Source organism: Hypoxylon trugodes (assembly GCF_022578975.1).
Source record: "Hypoxylon trugodes strain CBS 135444 unplaced genomic scaffold F4822scaffold_1, whole genome shotgun sequence".
NCBI lineage: Eukaryota > Fungi > Ascomycota > Sordariomycetes > Xylariales > Hypoxylaceae > Hypoxylon > Hypoxylon trugodes.
Window position 1 is genome coordinate 2,321,308 of NW_026250016.1, and position 21,321 is coordinate 2,342,628.

The 21,321-nt window shown below is 47.4% G+C and overlaps 6 protein-coding genes across 6 annotated transcripts; 3 read left to right on the forward strand and 3 right to left on the reverse strand.

Annotated features, from left to right (window-relative positions):
* The first annotated feature begins 55 nt into the window (after positions 1 to 55).
* On the forward strand, positions 56 to 3,122 carry F4822DRAFT_385770 (major facilitator superfamily domain-containing protein). Its single transcript, XM_051456654.1, has one exon. It carries the CDS (start codon positions 706 to 708, stop codon positions 2,731 to 2,733), a length of 2,028 nt encoding a protein of 675 aa, XP_051319541.1. The 5' UTR covers positions 56 to 705; the 3' UTR covers positions 2,734 to 3,122.
* A 29-nt stretch (positions 3,123 to 3,151) lies between these two features.
* F4822DRAFT_385772 (uncharacterized protein) lies at positions 3,152 to 4,597 on the forward strand. The gene is made up of 4 exons (XM_051456655.1): positions 3,152 to 3,610; positions 3,661 to 4,002; positions 4,062 to 4,357; positions 4,417 to 4,597. Exons 1-4 carry the CDS (start codon positions 3,477 to 3,479, stop codon positions 4,422 to 4,424), a joined length of 780 nt encoding a protein of 259 aa, XP_051319542.1. The 5' UTR covers positions 3,152 to 3,476; the 3' UTR covers positions 4,425 to 4,597.
* Positions 4,598 to 4,747: 150 nt separating this feature from the next.
* F4822DRAFT_424232 (uncharacterized protein) lies at positions 4,748 to 5,303 on the reverse strand (the record flags this gene model as incomplete). Its single annotated transcript, XM_051460111.1, has 2 exons — positions 4,748 to 4,833; positions 4,943 to 5,303. The coding sequence occupies 2 exons, from the start codon at positions 5,301 to 5,303 to the stop codon at positions 4,748 to 4,750; spliced, it is 447 nt and encodes a 148-aa protein (XP_051319543.1).
* A 1,529-nt stretch (positions 5,304 to 6,832) lies between these two features.
* On the reverse strand, positions 6,833 to 7,523 carry F4822DRAFT_424233 (uncharacterized protein; the record flags this gene model as incomplete). The annotated part of the gene is made up of 2 exons (XM_051460112.1): positions 6,833 to 7,347; positions 7,400 to 7,523. 2 exons carry the CDS (start codon positions 7,521 to 7,523, stop codon positions 6,833 to 6,835), a joined length of 639 nt encoding a protein of 212 aa, XP_051319544.1.
* Positions 7,524 to 9,193: 1,670 nt separating this feature from the next.
* On the reverse strand, positions 9,194 to 9,855 carry F4822DRAFT_424234 (uncharacterized protein; the record flags this gene model as incomplete). The annotated part of the gene is made up of 2 exons (XM_051460113.1): positions 9,194 to 9,551; positions 9,614 to 9,855. The coding sequence occupies 2 exons, from the start codon at positions 9,853 to 9,855 to the stop codon at positions 9,194 to 9,196; spliced, it is 600 nt and encodes a 199-aa protein (XP_051319545.1).
* A 9,451-nt stretch (positions 9,856 to 19,306) lies between these two features.
* On the forward strand, positions 19,307 to 21,215 carry F4822DRAFT_24467 (velvet factor-domain-containing protein). Its single transcript, XM_051454346.1, has one exon. The coding sequence runs from the start codon at positions 19,409 to 19,411 to the stop codon at positions 20,798 to 20,800; it is 1,392 nt and encodes a 463-aa protein (XP_051319546.1). The 5' UTR covers positions 19,307 to 19,408; the 3' UTR covers positions 20,801 to 21,215.
* Positions 21,216 to 21,321: the final 106 nt, after the last annotated feature.

Sequence of the window (21,321 nt, forward strand, 5' to 3'; positions counted from 1 at the left end):
CAACTAGGTACTTGATACTTAATCCTTTAATCTTCAAATATTAATGGCAGCCTATCTTACATAATAATAGTAAAGGAAGCGTTGAATGTTAGAATCCAAACCAAGTACAGTCTAGCCTCGGCAAGTGGTACCTTCTGAAGCCCGGAGATCGGAAAGAACCCCATGGCCCTAGTCCTATTGCGTCGTAAGGTACCTGATATCATCGCGATCGAATCACAATGATTATGGTTTCCGAGTGGCTTGTTTTAGTTGTTTTAGACTTTGGTCATGCGTGACTAGGTTACTTGTCTGGTGCTCCCCCCCAATACATGTATCTCCAGTATGCACTCGGTAACATATTACTTACCACTTCGGTAATGTCCAGCTCATACAGCTCATAGCTTTTGACTACCTCCTCCTGACCAATTGCGACGCGCCACCATTCCTACCAAACCCTCAGTCTCGTGCTGCCATCTCCAGCCTAGACCGTGTGACAGCCTACTCCCTTACATCTACTGGTCTAGACGGCTAAATTCAACACACCCTGGTCTGCTGGTCCCATTCTACACAATCCATTCCTCTTGCGACATCCACATATAAAACAACCGAGTTAATAAGAATTCCTTCTGTAACTTCGGTATCCTTCGTTTACTCCGACCAACTTCCTACCACCCGCCCAAGAACATAGAAACGAGCTTCGGTAACGAAAACGATACCGCCCGATCGATGACCTCGTCATTGCCGAGCTCCTCGTCCTCGGACCACGAATCTTCGTCGAATCGACAATATGATCCGCCTCTGAAGCTAAAGAACAATCCTGACCCTGCGTGGTCAGAGAGTACCATAAGGATAAACGCTGGAGAGCCTCATGATCCAGATGGACTCAATGAGAGCTCTCCACTCCTCTCCCCCACTGGGGTTGAGCGAGATTCCATAGACGAGAACCCCGCGAAACAGGCAGAGGAAGATTATTTCCAATCGACCAAAAGCGTCTGGTATCTTTTCCTCTTGACAATCAGCCTCGGAGGATTACAAGTTGCTTGGGCAGTCGAATTATCCAATGGCACACCATATCTTCTATCCCTCGGCCTAAGCAAGTCTCTTATGGCTCTTGTATGGGTCGCTGGGCCGCTCACGGGCACTTTGGTTCAGCCGTATGTTGGTATGCTCAGTGATAACTGTAGGATATCTTGGGGCAAACGCAAGCCATTCATGCTAGGCGGCGCCGCCGCTACAGCACTGTCCTACATGTTCCTCGCGTGGATTCGAGAAATCGTGGGAGGAATACTAGGCTTATTCGGAGCTGACCCAGCTTCCCATGGTGTGAAAGTCACCATAATCGTCATTGCGGTCATTTGGATTTATGTTCTAGATGTCGCTGTCAATACAGTACAAGCTTCCATTCGAGCTTTTATCGTCGATTGCGCTCCTTCCCATCAACAAGAAGCTGCGAATTCTATGGCCAGCAGGCTTGTGGGAATCGGCAACATCATTGGATATATCGCCGGCGGTATTGACCTTCCAAGATACACCTGGTGGTTTGGGAGCAGTCAATTCAAGGATCTCTGCGCGATCGCAAGCATTTTCCTTTGCTCGACAGTAATATTGAGTACCATAATCATTCGTGAGCGAAATCCACAGCTTGATGGACGACCTGCTACCGATCGACCTGGTCTCATAACTTTCTTCGTAAAGATATTTGCATCGATAAGGAGGCTTCCACCGCAGGTTGCTAAGGTCTGCATTGTTCAATTTGCTGCATGGATCGGGTTCTTCCCCATGTTATTTTACACATCATCCTATATCGGAGAAATCTATGTCGAGCCCTTCCTAGAAGAGAATCCCCACATGACTGCAGAAGAATTAGACGACCTTTACGAGAAAGCGACTCGAGTGGGCACATTTGCTCTACTGATATTCGCCATCACAAGCCTCGCGACGAACGTACTACTCCCCTTCTTCATCGATCCAACTTACGACAATTCCGTTATCAGCAATACGGCCGGACACATTCCCGGTGCCCATCAAAACTCCGTTACTAATGGTAAGAGCATCCTAGCCCGTCTAGTTATACCTGGCTTTACCTTGCGAAGGGCATGGTTGTTGTCCGAATTCCTGTTTGCCGGTGCGATGTTCTGCACGGTTCTTGTCCGAAGCGTTGAAGCTGCCACGGCACTCATTGGCATAATTGGCATTACATGGGCTTTGGCGCTATGGGCGCCATGGGCCATTATCAGCGCAGAGATAAGTCGCCGTAATATTATGTATCAGGCTCGGAAGCAACAGATGAGGTCTCTCGTACAAGGCGACCAGTTTGACGCTGCTAACTCTTCCGATGGGGATCTTGAGCGAGACCCCAGTTCCAAAATCGATGAGGACGAACCAGATCAAGCCGGGGTGATTCTCGGCATTCATAACATGGCAATCGCTTCACCACAGTTCATCGCTACTCTCGGTTCAAGTATAATCTTCCGCATGTTCCAGAAACCAAGAGGCGTTCCCGGCGACCATAGTATCGCCATCGTCCTAGCTTGTGGAGGCTTCTTCGCACTCGTCGCTGCCTATTTCATTCACAAGATTAATGATGAGGTACCCTTACCAACAGCTGCTTTATACGCCGCAGAAGAGGGTGATCCAATCACATCTCGACCGAGTACGTCACACAGTAAGACGAGTGTCGACCAACCTCGAGCTAGCCTAGATCGAGCAACTGAAGCTAGAAATAGCAGTTTCGGTGCTGGATTGGAATATTGATAATGCTTCCGGTGGGCCACCACATCGGTCGTCGCGTGACACACATCGACAAGATTGTCTGTATTAAACATGTCCGTATCACCCAACCCATTTAGCGCCATAATATGTATACGTAAGGATATACAAGATTTAGAAGTCTGTCGTCGAGTTTTGTAATCAGTTAGCAAGTATGGGAGATCATGATGTAAATTATTTAGAGAACTGATAGCGCATGCTCATATATGAAGTTATTTACAGCATTCTAATCCTTGAGGTTATTTTTGACACACCAATCAATATCATTTCAATGTTAAGACACGTTCTGATCCGCATTGAGTGATCCCCATGGGGTATAGCAGAAAATAGGGCTCTTGGTCTGGGCCACGATTTGACAATAGGCTAAATTCCACAACAGTTAATCCCCCACGTTCAATATATAAAATGATCTCCAAGGCGAGTTGATCGGAGGCTCATTTCCGCGGTTGGCCATGCGTCGCGCTGTAGCTTTTCCTTAATTGTACCTACCACGGTCCGGTATGCCACCATTAAATTGAATCTAGCCCGTACCTGGATGATCTACTAGTGGAATATCTGGCCGGTGCAGCTTTCCCCGGCTAGAATTTCAATGATACAATGGGAAATGCAACCATATCGATCTCACGATATATATAACTCCACACGCCCTGACACCTGACTCGTTTTTTTATCATCCCAATTCACCTGGATATTACGTTAGGGCTCTACGTCACCTCGAAGTTTCGAAGATGAAGGTTACTCTCCTTTCGGCGCTGGCCACTGTCGCCCGCGCGGGCGTGATCTGGGATGGACGATTCAATGATCTGGGCACGTCGGCGGACCTTAACAAGTGGTCTTGGTCAAATCAAGTCGGGCCCTACCAGTTCGTTCACACAAACCCCAGCATACTAAGACTAAACTAAGAATTTGAAGGTACTACATCCACGGCTCTGGCTCCGTTGAGAAATACATCAACTTCTCTCCCGACTTCAAGAACCCAGCAGACACAGTGTCGAAGCAAGGAGCCAAGTTCACACTAGACAGCACGGCATTCTGGAACGGCCAGAACATGCGCCGTATCGAATTGATCCCGCAGACTAAGGCCGCGATTAACAGCGGAAAGGTGTTCTACCATTTCAGTATCTCCCGTAAGGACACCAACGCCCCGTCCAAAAACCGCGAGCACCAGATCTGCTTCTTCGAGTCCCACTTCACCGAACTGAAGTACGGTTGGATCTCTGGTGAGCAGGGTACTGAGAACCCGAACTTGCAGTTGTGAGTATATCCATAGGTCAATTCTACCAAAGGTATCAGCAGTATTAATACCACAATAGTATGGTCTCCCAGAACAGCAAGTGGAAGACGGAGTGGAAGCCCAACGTCTGGCACAACGTCGCCTTCGAGATCGACTTCGGTGCAGGTACAGTCGGTTTCTGGCATTCGGAGGGGGCAGACCCGTTAACGCAAGTCGTTGCTCCCGCTAAGACCTCGACTTCGTCTAATGGCGCTGATTGGCATTTGGGTGTTCTCGAGCTGCCGCGCTCTGGTTACTCTGACGGTACTGAGGACTTTTACTTCTCTGGCGTGTACATTGAGAGTGGACCTATTACTACTGCTATTGGTGGCCCTGGTAAGTTATTTTTTATGCACTTCTTTGGTAGCTAGTTCATGGGCTAATGGTCATTCTAGCTGCGTAATCTCAAAATCACCAGTACATATCGGAAACAAGCATTGGTATAGGCATTCATCTGAACGAACCCGGGGCGGGATTCTTGTATCTAAGTGGTTCTATTTAGCATACCTGTATATATGAACGAAATATTGAATAACTCGATCTAATTCATCATTTGATAGAGCCCAGTGTATTTAATTTCCACTGCCTGGCATCTTGTATCTAGTGTGTGAACTCATCTCTATTCTTTTCGTCTAGTAAACCCATCTAGGTATGCATCCCATCCATATTATCCAGGAGAGCAGAAAGCCAACTTAAACCTTGCCTTAGGACTCGGCATATCCCACTTTAACAAGTTCCAATAACCGTACGAACCTCCCCGGGAACCGGGCCCAGCGAAACGTCATACGAAGTGACACCAGCCCAGTAGAAGCCTTTAGAAGCAAAGATTAGCACATATTCCTCGAAGCGAGATACCCGAAAGTTCCAAGCTTTCATTTTAGGAAATTTAAAGGAAGTAAGGGAACATTCTGTGTTACATACAGTACTCGCTACCACTCTCACAGTAGCTATAATCGCATTTTCCCGTGAAACTGGCGCTTGACGCCGAGGGGGCCGGCGTCGTGATCGAAGTCTCGACTTGCCTCACGCGGAGATTAGTCTGGCTTTGGGTGCCTGTATGAGACGCTCTCGCACGCAAGTTGGTTTGGCTCTGAGTACCGGTGTGAGAAGCTCTCGCGCGGAGGTTAGTATGGCTCTGCGTGCCGGTGTAGGAGACGGCGGGTTTCCTGGCAACGAGCTCCGTTGTCGTCACCACTGCGACGATGTTGGTTGGCTGCGGGAGCGCCCATACTGAGGTGATGGCGAGGGCTAGGGTCGCCGGTAGGAGCTGTGAGACCTTCATGATAGATAGTATATGAGAAGACAGTAGATTTGTTGTTGGCTTTTTAGGGATGTATAAATTGCAGCGTTATTCGAGAGTTTGAAGAATGAATTTCGCGAAGTCCCTTAGGCTAGACTGACTCAGTGTATAGGTTTGGCTCAGAACTCTGATTCAAAGGTCCCACAGCATATAAGCCTCATTATATATTACGTCCTTCAGTCAGCTCAGCCGGCACATCGGGGTAGGATTCGTCACGAGTAGGACAGCAAGGCCTCAAACCAGCGAATCACAACCTGCTCTCGCTCACGAGTATACGTTACCATGGCATTCTCGTCATCGTATGTGCTCGGTTACGATACGCCTCTTAGTACTCCGGAGGCTTGTCTGCCTAGCATGGATAGATCCCGACTCGGCGACGTAGCGGTGGCCTTAGCACCTGTTCGACAGGCAACGTATGTCCTAGGTCATCCCCGTTGGTTACACGAGAAGGAATTCTAGGAGTCCGCTTTGTCATAATTGGATGTTTGCTTCGAGCTGAACGTTAGGGATGGATGCTAACGGCCGCCATGATGCTACAGGCACCGATTTTACAGCAACGGTCATGCAGGTCCACATCTCTCATTCGATGCGGCGCAAGATTATGTGTTAGCTTCGAATCTGACTGTATCTAGTCGAATAAGAATAGTTCTTTATCTTGACTATTGAAGTGTGCAAGATCGGCCTACGGATCCCACACTCCGTGGCAACATACGAGATGCTAGATTCAAAGAACGGCCGGATTGTGAATTCCCGAAATCCAAGGAAGAAATATTTTGAGGCGAAGAATATTAGAAGAGGAAAATGGCGCTTTTCGTGGCGTAATAGGTCGCTTAGGAGCCAATCTAGGGCTCTCGTGTTACTGGTAACTTCCACCGAAAGAGAAAATGTCAGCTCAGCCAAACCAATACAAACACCTCACGGAATCCCCCGCCAGCCACATAGATATCCCGAAAATAGGATAGATCTCATCATCTTGGCCCGCACTACGGTACCGTCGGCTTTGGCGTAAACGTATATATTTACAAAGAAAACGAACGAAAACTCAGAATTTCTAAGCCATCCCTTCGAAGGATAACTCCGTAAAAATTGAGTTGACACATTGATGTCAGCAAGTGGTTCGGCCTCGAAAATTGTCGCCTTATAAGGCCTCACATTTTTCTTATCTATTCCTATGACGACCGTGGCGTCGCTGGATTGGTGGTAGTACGAAGATCTGTCCCCTCTTCCCAGAATACTTGAACCTATTATTAAGCTATATTATCCGCCATAGAATTGCACTGTTACTTATTTTTAATTCAAATAGGTATAACCGTATTTATAATCGCTATTGCTTTACTCGTATATTCATTCCAGTTTCGTTCCCCCCTTTTTCGTATATATTCGTCATCCTATCACCAGCGTCACCAAATGACGCCTTCCATCCGATTAATAAATATTCGGAAACCTCGCATAGTCTCCTATTACCGAAGATAAAGGTCAAGGGGTGAGTGCAATATAAACCTCATCGCTTCTTAAGAGGAGGGGAAGACCTGGATGATGGTAACAGCCTCACAAGTCGGGTTGTGAGGGGGGTCCGAGACCACCCACGCGATGGACTGGTAATAATAACCCGTGAAGTACTGCCAGCAGACATACCACTGGTAGTACGCCTTTCCTTGGCCACTAGGAGCGGGGTTCGTGCCGGGAGTGAACGTCGAGTCGTCGACGTAGTTGTAGGCGAACAACTTTCCGTCGGCGTCGAAGCCGATGTTCGCATAAGGGTAGCTGAAGCCGAACATGGGTGCGGCGACGTTGCTGTTCACAGAGTACTGCAGACCCAGGATTTGATCGACCGTCGCGCTGTTGCCATCTGAGTCGGTGTATGGAAGTTTCCATATTAGTTCGCCGACCGGCGCACCGTCGACCTCAGTGAGCGTATCGTTGAAGTAGTAGATATAAGAGTGATTATCGGTGCCATCGGGAAGTCCTCCTGCGCCGTAACATACTCCTTCTATGGCAGCTCCAGCGTGGCACGATCCGGCGTAGCCTATGTTGAATGTGAGCTTACAGCAATCAGAGCAATTCCATATGAAACTAACCATCAATTGAGCTACCCTCTCCGCCAACGATGTGGAGGTAGAATGGACCAGTTTGGTTGCTGTTTTGGGCAGAAACCGCAGTGGTGGCAACGCCTAGAAGTAACGCTGAAAGTTGGAACTTCATGACGTCGTTATACTGACCAGACGTAGGAATAATTATGATTATAATTATTTATCGTGATGACTATGATTTCCTCCAATATGAAATCGAATTATACAGAGGACATTTCTCCCAATTTATATCCTAATAACTTATCTAGGACAGTTGAAGCTATGACGGTGATTATCACGAGGTGACCGAGAAGGTGGAGTAACGAGTCAAGCCGTCCGCCTCAATAACAGCGCGAGAGCTTCGACGAGATGCCGTCTCTATCCCATTGGGCACATCGTATCAGCCACTTCGTACGTGGCCATCAAAGGCACCTTGGAAAGGTAAAGCTCAAAGAGCCAGCATACCATTATTTCTCAAAGAGAATAGAAACTCATCCGGCGTTTGTTAGTTGGGCTGTCTATTCAATTGAATTAGCGCGGTATTTTTCTCGTATATGCGATGTGACATCGTAACGAACACCCCTTGTTCTACAGGCTTCAATAGTGGCTGCACTACCCATTATCGGCGGCCTATCGACCGATGGCCAATCTTGTAGGATCAACTCGAGCCCAGACAATGTTCGATTCGTGAGGTTGGCTCGAGTTAAGAGTGAATAGACTTGTGTATGCTAATTGTTTTAATCTCATCTGGGAGACTGAATACTCTCTTAATACCTATATTCCTTATTAGGATATATCAAATTACTAATCTCATGATTTATATTTCAATTCCCGACTTAGCCGCCGTCAACTCTATCACATTCGTATTAATTCAGAAAGGGTACCTAGGTAAGCACTAGAGCCCTAAACATCAGGTTATCTAACCAGACAATTACTAACAATACATTCAAGACGACATAATAACGTTATTAACAGATACTAGAGCCTCATTACTTAAATGATCTAACCGAAGAGCTAGTGACGTAGCATTACAGAATACAACCCAAGACGTCATAGTCATCTATATCGGTATAGCGAGGATCAAGATCGATCTAAGACCATAACATCGTGAACTCCGACCGGACGAGTTTCATACCCAATTCCGCTGTAGCGTCGCATCAATGGAAACAAGCTATGCATCTTCACGAATCCTTAGAAGTCAGGAACGCCAGACAACAGTCTAGTAAGTCATCAGCCTATCATGCTCAAGGGAAGGCCCCATTACTACAGCTACAATCAGCAATACGATAGATGATTTTAGGTCATCTTTGCATATTAACTGTTTCTTCCTGGTTAGCCTCATGGGCCTAATGGGGCGGTCTATCCCGCCCATCCGCGGCCCGCCTTAGTAGTTATTCGGCATCCGAGGGAAGCGAATCGTATGTAATCCATTAACCCGCTAGAAGTTAAGAGCTGCACAACATGCCGCTATCTCTATTACTCCTCAAGCCATTAGTGTCCGCCTCATGCCAGTTCCCAAGTTATCGAGCGAGGAGATTTTCACAGGAAACTCGAGGGATCAGAAGTCCGGACAATTACTCCGGCTTACTAAGACATGTCTCAGCTGCCCATACATTCTAAGCCACGATTTCTTTGGTGACAGGTTTACGTGGATTTACCTCAAGATGACGCTCATAGTCAAGACACTTTAGTAACTATCTAGGTACGAATGTTGATACAACAGGCCAGTGGCTAAAGAGCTCATAAATTTGTATATTTTACTTATTGACTGTTGGTTTCATATGACGTCCTTAACACTAATCTTTACTCATACCGCTCAGCCTCCCTCGAACTCTCCACGGCACTATCCGGGGGCTCATATCCCTCCGCGGATATGCTTCCTGGCACGCTTTCCGGGGTATAATAATCAGAACCCTTGAAATGCTCCTTCCTTGGGTTGTGCTTAATTCCCGCAACATTAGCTTCCACCGCCTCCCGACCCTCAGGCATCACATCTCGTCCGCGGTTGTACCCCACGGTCGGATCCTGGATACTCGAGCCAACTTCCCGCTGTCGCGACCCGGCGGCGTCGAACTCGTTGGTCCCGCCGAAGTCCAGCGCTTGTCGCGCGAGTTTGTCTTCGGGACCGCCGACGCCTTCGAAGTGCTCGCCACGGGTTTGTCTGGATCGTGTTAGTTATATGATATCTAATGCTTGCTGAAGGTAGATTGATAAGTTACATACCGTCCGCGAGCATCTACTTCACCACCCTCTTCAGGAGGGATTCTCTTGTTGTATCCGCGGTTGGTAGAGATATCTGTGTCGTATCGCACATCGGCGCCGGGGAACCTATTCTCTACCCGGGTATCTACGCCGGCTTCGTCATTACGGGAAGTCTTGTGTGCGCCAGTCTTGGACTCGTAAGAGTTTAGGTCTCGCTCGGCCTGGTCGGCGATGTTTCGTAGAGTTTCTGGTGAGGGTGCCATTTTGTGTGTGATCGTGATTTTGACTTTTGATGATTAGCTTGAGTTGTTTGAAGACTTTGAATTGATTCTGGATTGAGTGATCTCCTCAATTGCATGCGGTTCCTCTCCTTTATTATTCAATTCAGACACGTACCTGACGTCAATGACATCATCGGGATATCCGTGATCTTGACCACATCATGAAATCACCGACCCAATTTTTCAGGGACCTGTGTACCCGCAAAGGGTAATCAGACTGGCGGATCCTACAATTCTGAGTTCAGAGGCGACGTTATCTTCCTAAATCTCGAATCTAATAGTTCGCCTTATGGGTTGTGTGTTGCGCAAGAAGATGACACAAAGGTTGCGAGTGATATCATATCGTTCAAGTTTCGCTCCTTTTCCTCCGGCGGCTCTGCTGACAACTTTCCTAAATGGTTAAGTGAGGCGTAACGACTGGCGGTGATCATCAAACCTCCAATCGACATCTCAATATTCGATTGTTGTTATTGGCGTAATTACTTTCTAGGAGCTACTAGATAGGGGCGCTCGGGAGGAAAATCAGGGTCCTGAGGTAGATACCCGCGACCGACTAGATGTCCTAACTTCGCCACATATCCAATGCTATTAGAGATGCAGATGTACGATTACCATAGTAACTAATGTTCTATTGCCCACCAAGGTTCACTTTTTGGTATATATGCGTAGGTAGGCTTAAAGGTACTCTTTTCTAAGTTCAATCTGCTGGTATGCAACTGAATCTAAGCTGTGATGGTGCCTATGTAGGAAGCATCTATTCTTTAAAATCTACTACAGGCGTGATAACGTATCGTCTAGCCTATTACCTAATTTATGATCTATGTTTGATGCTTCTATTGGCATGCATAATGCCAACTACATGTTGACCTCGCCTTTTTAATGAATTCGTACCTATGTAGATACACCCCGACCCTTGGAAGTTAAGTCGATTATATTGGCATCGCATTGTGAACTCGGAAATTACCTACTGCTCATGATGATTTTGAATATCTGTGACAGGATCTGCTCCGATCACGTTAAATGGACGCCGACCTATTTACTAGAGTTAAGGTGACGAATTGCGAATGATCCTGAGCGATTTCATCTTCATGATGTTACCTAGGTCGGCTAACATGCGTTGGTGCTTCAGAAACAACCTCGTCTAAATTAATCGAACTCGGCATGATCAAAGACCCTACTACCCACGTCCGGGACAATGGGCCCCTGAAATGTTAGTATCAAGAATATTAATATAGATGATCTGGAGATGCCAACAAGACACCTGCGACGTGAAACCTTCTCGCTTTCCTAAAGGAGGCCTGGTAACATCGACACGCACCGCGGATATGCCAATGCGTTAAGTTGTATTTTGAATATCCCAACGGACCTACTGCTAGAAAGAGAAGACGTTGAGATAACTTTGCTGGAACCCTCTATTACTTCCCGTCTTGTCTGGAACCACGGGACCGGAAGTTACGTAGCTCGTAGTAAACGTAGCGATCAACACTGCTGGCATGGATTTATACCCGTAAACCCCAGGTCATTGTCGGCGAAAGTGGAATGAATGGTGTACATATTAATATCTTCGGCAATAACCCAATATGTACTTCCCCTCTGTTTTTTTTAACTTGTGTTGTCTCCTCAACACTCGTCGAAGGGTGTATCAATTATCGATACATTGGATGGATTGTCGAATGAACCCATGACGGCATAAAAATTCGATGCTCATGCGGAAGGTGTGCGGCCCCTATTTTCCTAGATAACAACCGGGGGCGTCAACATGATCCTATATGATTGCGTTGTGCTGCTTTTAGGTTGCCTTTTGGATGTCGCGTTCGGAGATGAAATGATAAGGCATCAATGTTAGAAGAGCATCAGGCAGCAGAAGCTACGCTACGCTTGGACGTAAAAAATTCGGTATCGGGTAAGAGATGTTGTATAGTAGACTATAATCGTCTCTCGGATAAGGGGGTCGATCTTGAAATTTCTTAAGGCACTCCCCGAAGCGGCATAGTCGAGAATCGGCTCGAAGAAGAATAGGGTGTCCTTGGATACGAGGGGCCAGTTTTCGTGCGAGGAATACAGCTTGCATTCAATTGGATACCCAGCACTTGCTGATTTCGCATGAAACTGGCCTGGGTAGCACAATACCTACGTGACAGTTCGCTTACATCAAGGGGGGTGGAAGCGACGTGACGTTTCCACCACTCCTTTGTTTTTCGTTGCAAAGGCCGATCCTACGAGTTCCTACAGCTACCAGCCCGCCAATATATGACACCAGCATAACTTATCCTCTCGATTAAATAATTGGATAGGAATATGATCCTCACAAGATGGAACCTTCGAAAACATAGCCGCTAAACATACCTGACGGCGCGGCTATAAATCAAAGCTGCCGGCACATGGACCGATGGCTACATGATCTTAGCGAAAATTGCAGGATACCACCGCATCATGCATTCGACAGATGATCTGTCAATATCATTCGCGAACAGACGAGTCCGCTGTCCCCCGCGAAGGCCTGTTAGCCCGGTAATATGCCCTCATGCAAGTACGAGTCCACTGGAGCGGAGTAGCTAGGGGTGATCGGTAATTTGCACCAGAATTACTGAAGATAGAGCCTATTGACAATTCCCGGTCTTGGGGACCGCTTGCTTGCCCGCAGTCAAGAAGATGCCGCACATGACTAGATATATCTGCCTGCCGGATGGAATGACCCGATATGGCACCGATATGAATACCTATCTCCTCCCAGGATGGCGGCATCAACCATGTAATTTCAATGCTAGAGTATAGAGTAGGTCGGCATAGGTGTGAGTTCTCACGGCTGTGAACACGGAGGGGGTGGTTGTCTTCATGGAATTTACCCGGTCTCGATGATAATATTCGAAGCCTGGTCACAGCCAATACGATTAGAGGACTTAGGATATACTTCTTGCATAGGGTACCATGGAGAGGGAAACTTCCATGCTCCATCGCACTAGAGATCTAATGGTGTCGACATAATGCAGGTGAGGTGAGGTGTGTACCGGCTTGGCTTTCGATAAGGCAGGACTCGAACCTATGTCGGTTCTTCGGTGTATTTACAAGAGTCAGGGGGGGCGAATTCTGGAGGTCCGACGGTCAGTTTAACAACTACACCGATGTTATCCAGATTTTCGCTAGATAAATTAATTCGATGGAAATGCTGCTGATTTTGTCATTTCGAGACTACTACGGAATTACGATGTTTCATACGATGACCGAGAGCTAGCTTTCAGCTATACTCGCCGACGACAGGGGACTATCTACCTACCTACCTACCTTGGTAAGAACTTAGCTAGGTAGTTTTCCGGTGTCCGGTGGAAATAATAGCGAATTTTATCGCACTGATAAATGTGCTGGCGAATGTACATATTCGATCTGCGAATACGCCTCCTTTGTTAATCTAGAAAAATAGTCGATCATCGAAAATAGCCGCTTCGTTCGAGGACCTCGGTTCAAAACATAGCTTCCCAAGCACGGTTATGTAATTCTATATCGCACGAGACGTATGGAATGCGACTTGGAGGCTGCTAAGGCAGCGGTGCCGTGGCTTGCATAGCTGCAAGTCAGGCGTGGGGATCATATCTATTCCCTGGTGATCGCGATAATAACCTAACTACTAAGCCATATGTAAGCTGGCCCCCTAAAAGCCGTATCGTACGATAGCGGCTAAGAAGTGACGAGTCACCTCGACATTGGGCTTCCCGAAGACCTCGAATTGTTCTGTGCTACACAAGGTCGAGATCAGTCGACTTGACTTCAAACGGCGGAATTCCAAACTCGATATCTTCAAGGTAACCTGATGGTAAGCGTCGGCACCATGTGTCATTTAGAAGTGGAATGATATGACTGTATTCTGCTAAGACGCCGGTCCCTTAAAACTTGCAGGAGGAGCGTGTTTCTCCATTTGCGGCAAATGAGATTCGAGGAATGAAAAAAATGTTTGAAAATTTTGGAAAAAGCTTATTGGACCCAGACTTTGACAGGACTGGAACGAACCTCAAACTGGTTGTGAGGGTAGCACTGATGGCTTCCTATTCGACGTTGCAATCCTAGAAGTGAAAGTGAAGGTTGGGGCTCGGCCTTGAAGGACCCCCTGCTTCGCTTTGGTTCGTCGAGAAGTAGCATGAAGGAATGTGCGGGGGGCACTTTGTTAATCCTAAACTCTATCGTAATTAACTTGTCAGATCTGCAACAGGGATTCAAAAGGCGTTTTAGCCGGAATTGGTTGGCTCTGTTCGCTTAATATCTCGTCCAGGTACTTGGGCATCTTGGCCCGGGGGGTTCGTTGTTGGCTCTGTGGGTCAGAGATGACAGGAGGCTAAGAAAAGCCAGCCATGAAAAAAAAAAAAAAAAAGGAAGAATTCAAATACGAACCGGGGCCAGTTACATACTTAACTAACTGCCGTTCTCACCAATGGTGTACCTGAGATGAGGTTGCTGAAAGTCGGGCTTGGCGGATACCGTCCCCTTCCCATAAACAAATCCGCAACGATAATGGTTCTGTACGTAAAGCGGAACCCTTTCATGACAGGGGTAAATCTTAGTTATCTGAATAACATAAATAGTACGCAAATAGGCAAGTGTTCCCGATGGGAATGATATCCTCGGAAAGGAAAAAAAAAAGTCATGTTTCTTCATACTTGGGGACATAAAGCAGCAAATGGCTACCTATGTACCCAAACTTTTATGCGTCGATAGAGAAGTATGGATCGGAGAGTAAGACGTCGGGTGAAGGAAACCGAAAAGAGTCAGAATATTGTGACACAAGTTGAGTAAGATTAGTATCTGCATCGGGGACCAAGAACCATGTGAATTTGGGCTCCAGGAACTTGGTTTTCTTTTTTACAATAGTGAGAACCGAAGATTCAAGTTGTTCGGGCCAGAATTTAGTATCCGTACTAGCGATTGAGCTATGTCTTAGCGGATCGAATTCGAGCTTTCTTATAAAGAGATAAACTTGTGGGCCAGAGGCCTGCGAGATGGCTTCTTATCAACTCAGTATGTTATATGTCCTATGCAAAACCTGCACAACCGCTACCGTCCGTCCCGTGTCTTGGCGGATTCGATCCAACTGCAATCGGCCGGATATGGGAGCGCGACGGCGACTTGCGTCGGAGTGTGGCTGGCTGTGCCGGATATTAGGCAGTAGGGGTCCATGTGAAGAATGAGCAGGTCCTTCGGAATGTGATGTTATCTGATAGCGAGCTTCAGGAGGGTCTCCTCATCGATCCCCACAGGTCAGCAGTTCATTATCTTCATCCAATGTCATATTCAAGATAACCTCTGCTTCGTAGACGTCGCTAAAGAGTGGGCACTGATGTTTTGTGTATGTGTGAAACGAATGAGCGTGGACATGGTGTGGACAAGCGAGAACTTTCAGGCGGTTGCTGATATTTAAGGGTCCGCGGATGTTATTGGTTCTCTATCGGCCCCGGAATAAGCCCTACATCGGCGGCTGTCCACTTTGATAAAGTCGTGGGATGCCTCGGTGTTATGTAATATAATGAATACAATGGGGATAGGGGCAGAGAGGTTAGAATATCCAGGGTAAAGCTTATGGTACATACCGAAATACATAACATGTCATTTCATACATAAGGAGGCTCTGTTGTACCCTGGCGATTACGAATGACGGTATATGGGTCAAGGCGCTGTAGAAATGTCTCGGTATAGTATTTGTCCTTGCGCACATATGTATGTGGGTAGGACATCCAGCCTTGTCAATATGTGGTAGTACATGTGTCAATAGTATGTATTACCGTAATAGATGTGTGTATGGATGAATATGAGGATGAGGATGAGTATTTCGATCTGATCTGATCCTTCATGTTGAGTCCGCTGTATTTGAATATTGTAAATAGGGTTGGTAGTGCAAATCGTGTTGGAGTGGTAAATGATTGAATTTGGCAGATGTATGTATGTACATCCTTCCTTAGGAAGGCAAGCATGGGGGAGGTATGATGTAGGTTGTAGTAGAGATGTAGCAGAGAGAATTAATTATGTTAGTGAGAACATTGAATTATTGAATGCAAGTACCATGTATATTGGCGGGACTTTCTTTTTCGACCCGGGGAAGGATTACTGGCAGACTCCACTCTAACATGCAACAACCTGGTTCGCTGCTGCTACATACATCTAGGTACATGTATACTCTCAGATGTACATGCCTGCGTACTGCACAATTATGTATTGTCCGCTAAAAAAGGTAAATACATTGGAAGCTACGTACTGCTTACCTGCGATGTCCCCTGTAATTGCACTGTCTGGGGTGCTGAAATAGACTAATAAGAGTGCAAACCCGGATTTTAAGGTAACATGGCTATCCACCGGGCTGCGTCTTTCAGCAGAAGGCCCTTTCACTCAACCACCAACCCTCCATCTCATTTTCCTTGGCGAAAGGAAGGAGAAAAAAAATAAGACACAAGAGACAAAAAAAAAAAAATCAGGGCTCATCCCACCCCTTGCCATTCTCATGGAAATGTCTCGAACAAATTCCTTCCTGTAGGAAGGCAACCAAGCCAAGCAGGTAGTCGTCATTCCACGGATGGTAATGCCAAGATCAGGCGTTTCCCCCGAACGAGCCAGCGAGACAGCGAGTCCAGTCTAGACTTACTCCAAAGCCCAGGAGGCTCGAGCAGAAAAGAAAAAAAAATCACGATGACTTACCTACTTGCGAGATAGCCGCTCTTACGATGATTCACGCTCGCCTAAGCACAGAATACATAAAATATATTAGTAGGCGAATAGCAGGGCAATTAATTCTCAATCAGCGCAGTGCACGTAGGCGAGACAGGGCGCGGTAGCTGCAGCATGCGCTCATCCGTGTGCACATACTTATACTATAGGTTAGGCAGGCAGGTTGGTAATTCCAGAATCTGGGATGGCGTTGTGTCGTGCTTACGGTGTCACAGTGCCCACGACCTTCTCCAGGCCGGTTGATTATGGTTGATTATAACACAACTCGGTTGGATCGTCTAATTCCTCGATCAGCAAGAGGACAGACGGCCCGCACGACGCTGTCCCGGTTGCCTTGTCCTGTGTGCTTAATAAACACTACCCTTTCTTACATAGTACCTACATTACTGTGGGAAGAGAGGGAAGAAGAAAAAAAAAAAAAAAAGACCATGACTCCACTAGAATGTTACAACGGTTGGTGGTGCAACCGCTGACGCCCTCTGGTTCCAAAGAGTGCCGCTCAATGGGACATCAGCAATTTTTTTTCTTCGCGAATGCAAGGTCGAGTTCCGGGCTCACAGTCGCTTCAATGGCGAATTGGCCCGAATAAAGTGCCACGGGGTACGTCCGTGTCCACACTCGTGGTTCGTGTATGTATGTATTCCCCCTGGATAAACGATTTGCTCTGCGTTCCATGAAAAAAACATCCATGTCTGTCCGTCAAAAATCCTGTCCACGGACACTGTCACAGCACCTACGAAACTATCATGAATAAAAAATACAAAAAGTGCTGTTTTATGGGAGTGGACTTGTCTCGGTCTCTAATTCAAGCCCATCGGTAACAAGGAACCAGGTACGGCGGATAGCAATCTGCAGTTTAAAAGGGTCTGACAAATTGTGCTTCGTGGCCCTCAACTACATCAATCGTAGCCACTCTGGAGTTTGGTAGCGCCGTGTAATTCAATTCCTAGGCTGGGATCCGACGCCATACGGAATTTGGCGCAATACCACTGGATAGACCCCATCAAAAACCACCGAACGAGGTGGGATGAGCATTTGCAGATGCGGAGGAGAAACTGGGCTGGCAATAATGAATAAACAAAAGCAAAATACATTCGCCGATCAATCTACCTTGCCCTGATTTATTTTTTCTTTCCTTCTCAATGCCCCCCCTCTCTCTGCTTACTTACTACCCGCCCGCCGTTTCCCCTATGGTAGAATGCCACAAGGCCATTCATGACCGGCAGATAATCTTCCTTGCTAGTTGCATTAATTCCACTGGCACTCAGTAACCTATGGTGTAACGAATGGCGGAGAAGGAGTAATCAATCTCGCGCGTGGTCCCCAGGGCTTTTCAAGGTACGGATGGTAGTACCCGGTAGTACGCATACTCTCACGAAAAAAAGCCCATTGCCAGTGGAGTAGAGACGGCACGGATATTATTCATGTTAGTGAGAAGAATGGGGGAAGAGTGTGGGAGATGCCGTGGCTGAATCGGGATTGTTTGGAGTTGGTTCGTCCCGCTTTAACCCCCCCGGAACAAGACAAGGGTTTCTTCAGAAGGGCGGGCAAGGATCAGATTGCCCCCAGTTCGCTAGATCGCAGCGCACCAAGCAATATCTGTTCCCTGTGCTCCTTGTGGGTGTGTTATGTCTCTCCCACGCCCCAGGGGCCAGGACAGCGGGCTGAGAGAGGGACCAGAGGGCCCAAATACTCGGTTTTCACGCCTCAGCCGGAACTCGCTTCCAGTTCCACTCCTGCAACTCTGCCGCTGCCAGCTTACTGTTTAGGACTAGCCTTCTGCGGCCCTTGTTCGTGTGTGCAACATCTCTGCTCTTCTCTGTCTATCTACCGTATGCCGGCCCATTCTCTCATTTATCATCTCTGAACCGGGCCCTGCTACGTACATCCCGAGATACTACAACCGTCTTGCCAACTGGCTCAGATCGGGCCTGGCCTGTTTCTTGCGTGTACCAAAGCCTTAAAGTAGAACTCACAAGAGGAGTCATCCACCCTTTACGGTCGCGATCTCTCACAATAGGGGGCCTTTCCGAAAGGCTCGTTCGTTGGCTCTAATATAGGGTCCAGCTACAGCTACAGCTTAGCGGCGGGGGACTCCTATACGAAACGGCGATCTTTTTTTTTCTTCTTCCTCCTCTCTATTCCAGCACTACACTATATCCACTGAGTGGGATAGCTCAAAGCATAGATCCTCGCTTACGTCTGTGGCCCTACAACCTGCACGTCAGATACGTCCTTCGCCTTCCATATTTGCCAGGTTACCACATCGACATCGACAATCGGATACATCACAGAGAGTCCAGAGAAGTATAATGCCATAGTTACACTGCGTCTTTAGCAAGTTTTTCCGCTGCAAGGATATTCCTGGCCCAACTATCCCAATCTCGACCTTCCAATGCGCTTGACGTCGACCACAGGCATGTAAATATCCGCTTTTTACCACAAAATCCCACAGCCTACTTTATAACTTCTAGCCTTTCCGCCGGGTGGACCCGGGGGACACTGCGTCTAGCTCTGCTGTCTTGGTTGTTACTATACATATATCGACCATTCTTGTCTTAGCCGCCCCTTGCACCGCACCGATATCATCACTCGACCTTGGGACTCGCTTCCACGGACTCGATATCATTAAAACGGTACGACTAGCTTTCAACCTACGTTCTCGCGTGGACTAGCTATTTAAAACCCCCAAAAGAAAAAAAGAAGAAGAAAGATACAAACCTATATAGGCTTGCTGCAGTCTCTTAACAGTCGACTAAATAACCCAATTTCTGTTTCATGTCGCCTGTTGCCGCCGAAAACCCATTGTACGGCGGCTTTCTGTTGTAATACCATGGTGGACACTATGGCCAGGCCACCTGAATCGTGGGGACAGGACCCTTATACTCCACGACGCGCTTCCTACTATCCTCAAGAACAACGTGGCCAAGATATACGTCTACCCTCTCTTCCTAGCCTAGTTAATGGACCACACGGAAATCAGGGAACACCAAATAGGCAGCCCCCGGTAACCTACAGGCAGAATGCGTACGAAGGTCACTACGCGACTTCCTCACCCGTGCACCAAAGCCCACCGCCACCGATGCCGGGTCCCGACTTACACACGGCAGTACCCAGCCCCTACGTAAGACGACCGGTAGAGGTAGTCAACCGTATGCGTCCCGGACATCCACCAAATGTAGGCGACCGGCCTGTGGAACTACCAGATCATATCCGATACCGCCAAATACCCAACGAGCCTAGCCCATTGCAAACTTCCAGACCACCAATACAGCCAGGACGGATGATAGAATCACCACGGCAACCACATTATGCAGAAACACACCAACACCAACACCAACCAGCTAGGCCATCTTCGGATTATTCACACCGAGAGGCCCGTGTTCAACGCTCCCCACAGACAGTAAATGCCCCTCGCCAGACATGGCCGCCGCAACAACCCGAATCTCGGGCTCCCGAGCGGATGAGGATATCGGAATTATTAAGCGACGAGCCAAAAACTGGGGAATCAGGCTCTTCTAAGGCGCCGGAACGCAGAAAGGGAGCACCTGCCGCTACTTCAGCATATAAGCTAAGGGTACGCCAGCAACCAGTCGCAGCAAGATCCTGCGGATTTGGCGAGAGGGACCGTAGAGTTATAGACCCACCACCGATTGTGCAGGTCTTCATCGAAGACCCTAAAGCTTCTCAAGAAGAAATTAGGTCACAGCTTAAGTTCCGATTCTCAGTTATGCATTGCACGATCTGGAACGAGACGGGCGATCAGGATTGTTCAGGGATGCCGGATGATTACCGCCAACAGCGGAGATTGATGGGAACGATAGTATCGTCGCCATTCGTAGGCTTTGACGAGAACAACGAAGAAGGATGTTTCTTTTGTTTTCCGGATTTATCCTGTCGAACGCCAGGCACGTTCAGATTGAGGTTCAGCTTGGTAATTCTAGACCCGAATTCCATACCCGGATCGAAGACGCCGGTATGTGCTATCGCCATGAGCGAGGCATTTACAGTCTACAACGCCAAGGACTTCCCGGGGATGCGGGCGAGCACGGCTCTAACGAAGAGGCTAAAAGAGCAAGGATGCCTCATCTCCATCAAAAAGGGGAATGAGAGAAGTCACGCACGTGACGATAGTGAAGACGATGACGACGATGAAGAAGACGGTGGTGGTGGTGGTGGTGGTAGTTCAGCAACACGACGAGTAAAGCGAACTAGAAAATCATGACGTTTTCTCACCAGACCGGACTCTACGTTAACTTATAAGAATGTTTGGACTCAGAATAGTCTATTTCATGATGGCTTCCTGCGGTTTACGGGAAAGGAATAACACTAGTACTGTAGGGGTGAAAATTGCTCCCAAAGGATCTGGACATATCGGCTTATACGGAAAAAGCACGAAAGAAGCATATACGACATGATATATAGAGATGGATAAAAGGAACAGGCATATTCACTCACTATCATGCGGGTGACTTATGATGGTGTTGGCATGGAAATAGGAACAGGAATTGGAAATGGACTCGGAATCGAATCGAGAGGTAGTCAAGGATTTTGGTTTGTTTGATCCATTTTTCTTATTCTCTTTGTATTTTGGATGGCTTGGACAAACGTCCTAGAATCACTTATGAAATACCCCCATATCTGCCTTGTGTTATTTGATTTTTGATTTTATTTTTTATTCATTATCTTTACCCATGGACGAGTACGAACATGCAAGGACTTATGACGGGATGTTGGCCGGAGTTG

Coding starts and splice junctions, on each gene's coding strand:
- F4822DRAFT_385770 (XM_051456654.1), top strand. CDS start 706: ATGACCTCGTCATTGCCGAGCTCCTCGTCCTCGGACCACGAATCTTCG.
- F4822DRAFT_385772 (XM_051456655.1), top strand. CDS start 3,477: ATGAAGGTTACTCTCCTTTCGGCGCTGGCCACTGTCGCCCGCGCGGGC. Junction 3,611..3,660: donor AATCAAGTCGGGCCCTACCA/GTTCGTTCACAC, acceptor AAGAATTTGAAG/GTACTACATCCACGGCTCTG. Junction 4,003..4,061: donor GAGAACCCGAACTTGCAGTT/GTGAGTATATCC, acceptor ATACCACAATAG/TATGGTCTCCCAGAACAGCA.
- F4822DRAFT_24467 (XM_051454346.1), top strand. CDS start 19,409: ATGGTGGACACTATGGCCAGGCCACCTGAATCGTGGGGACAGGACCCT.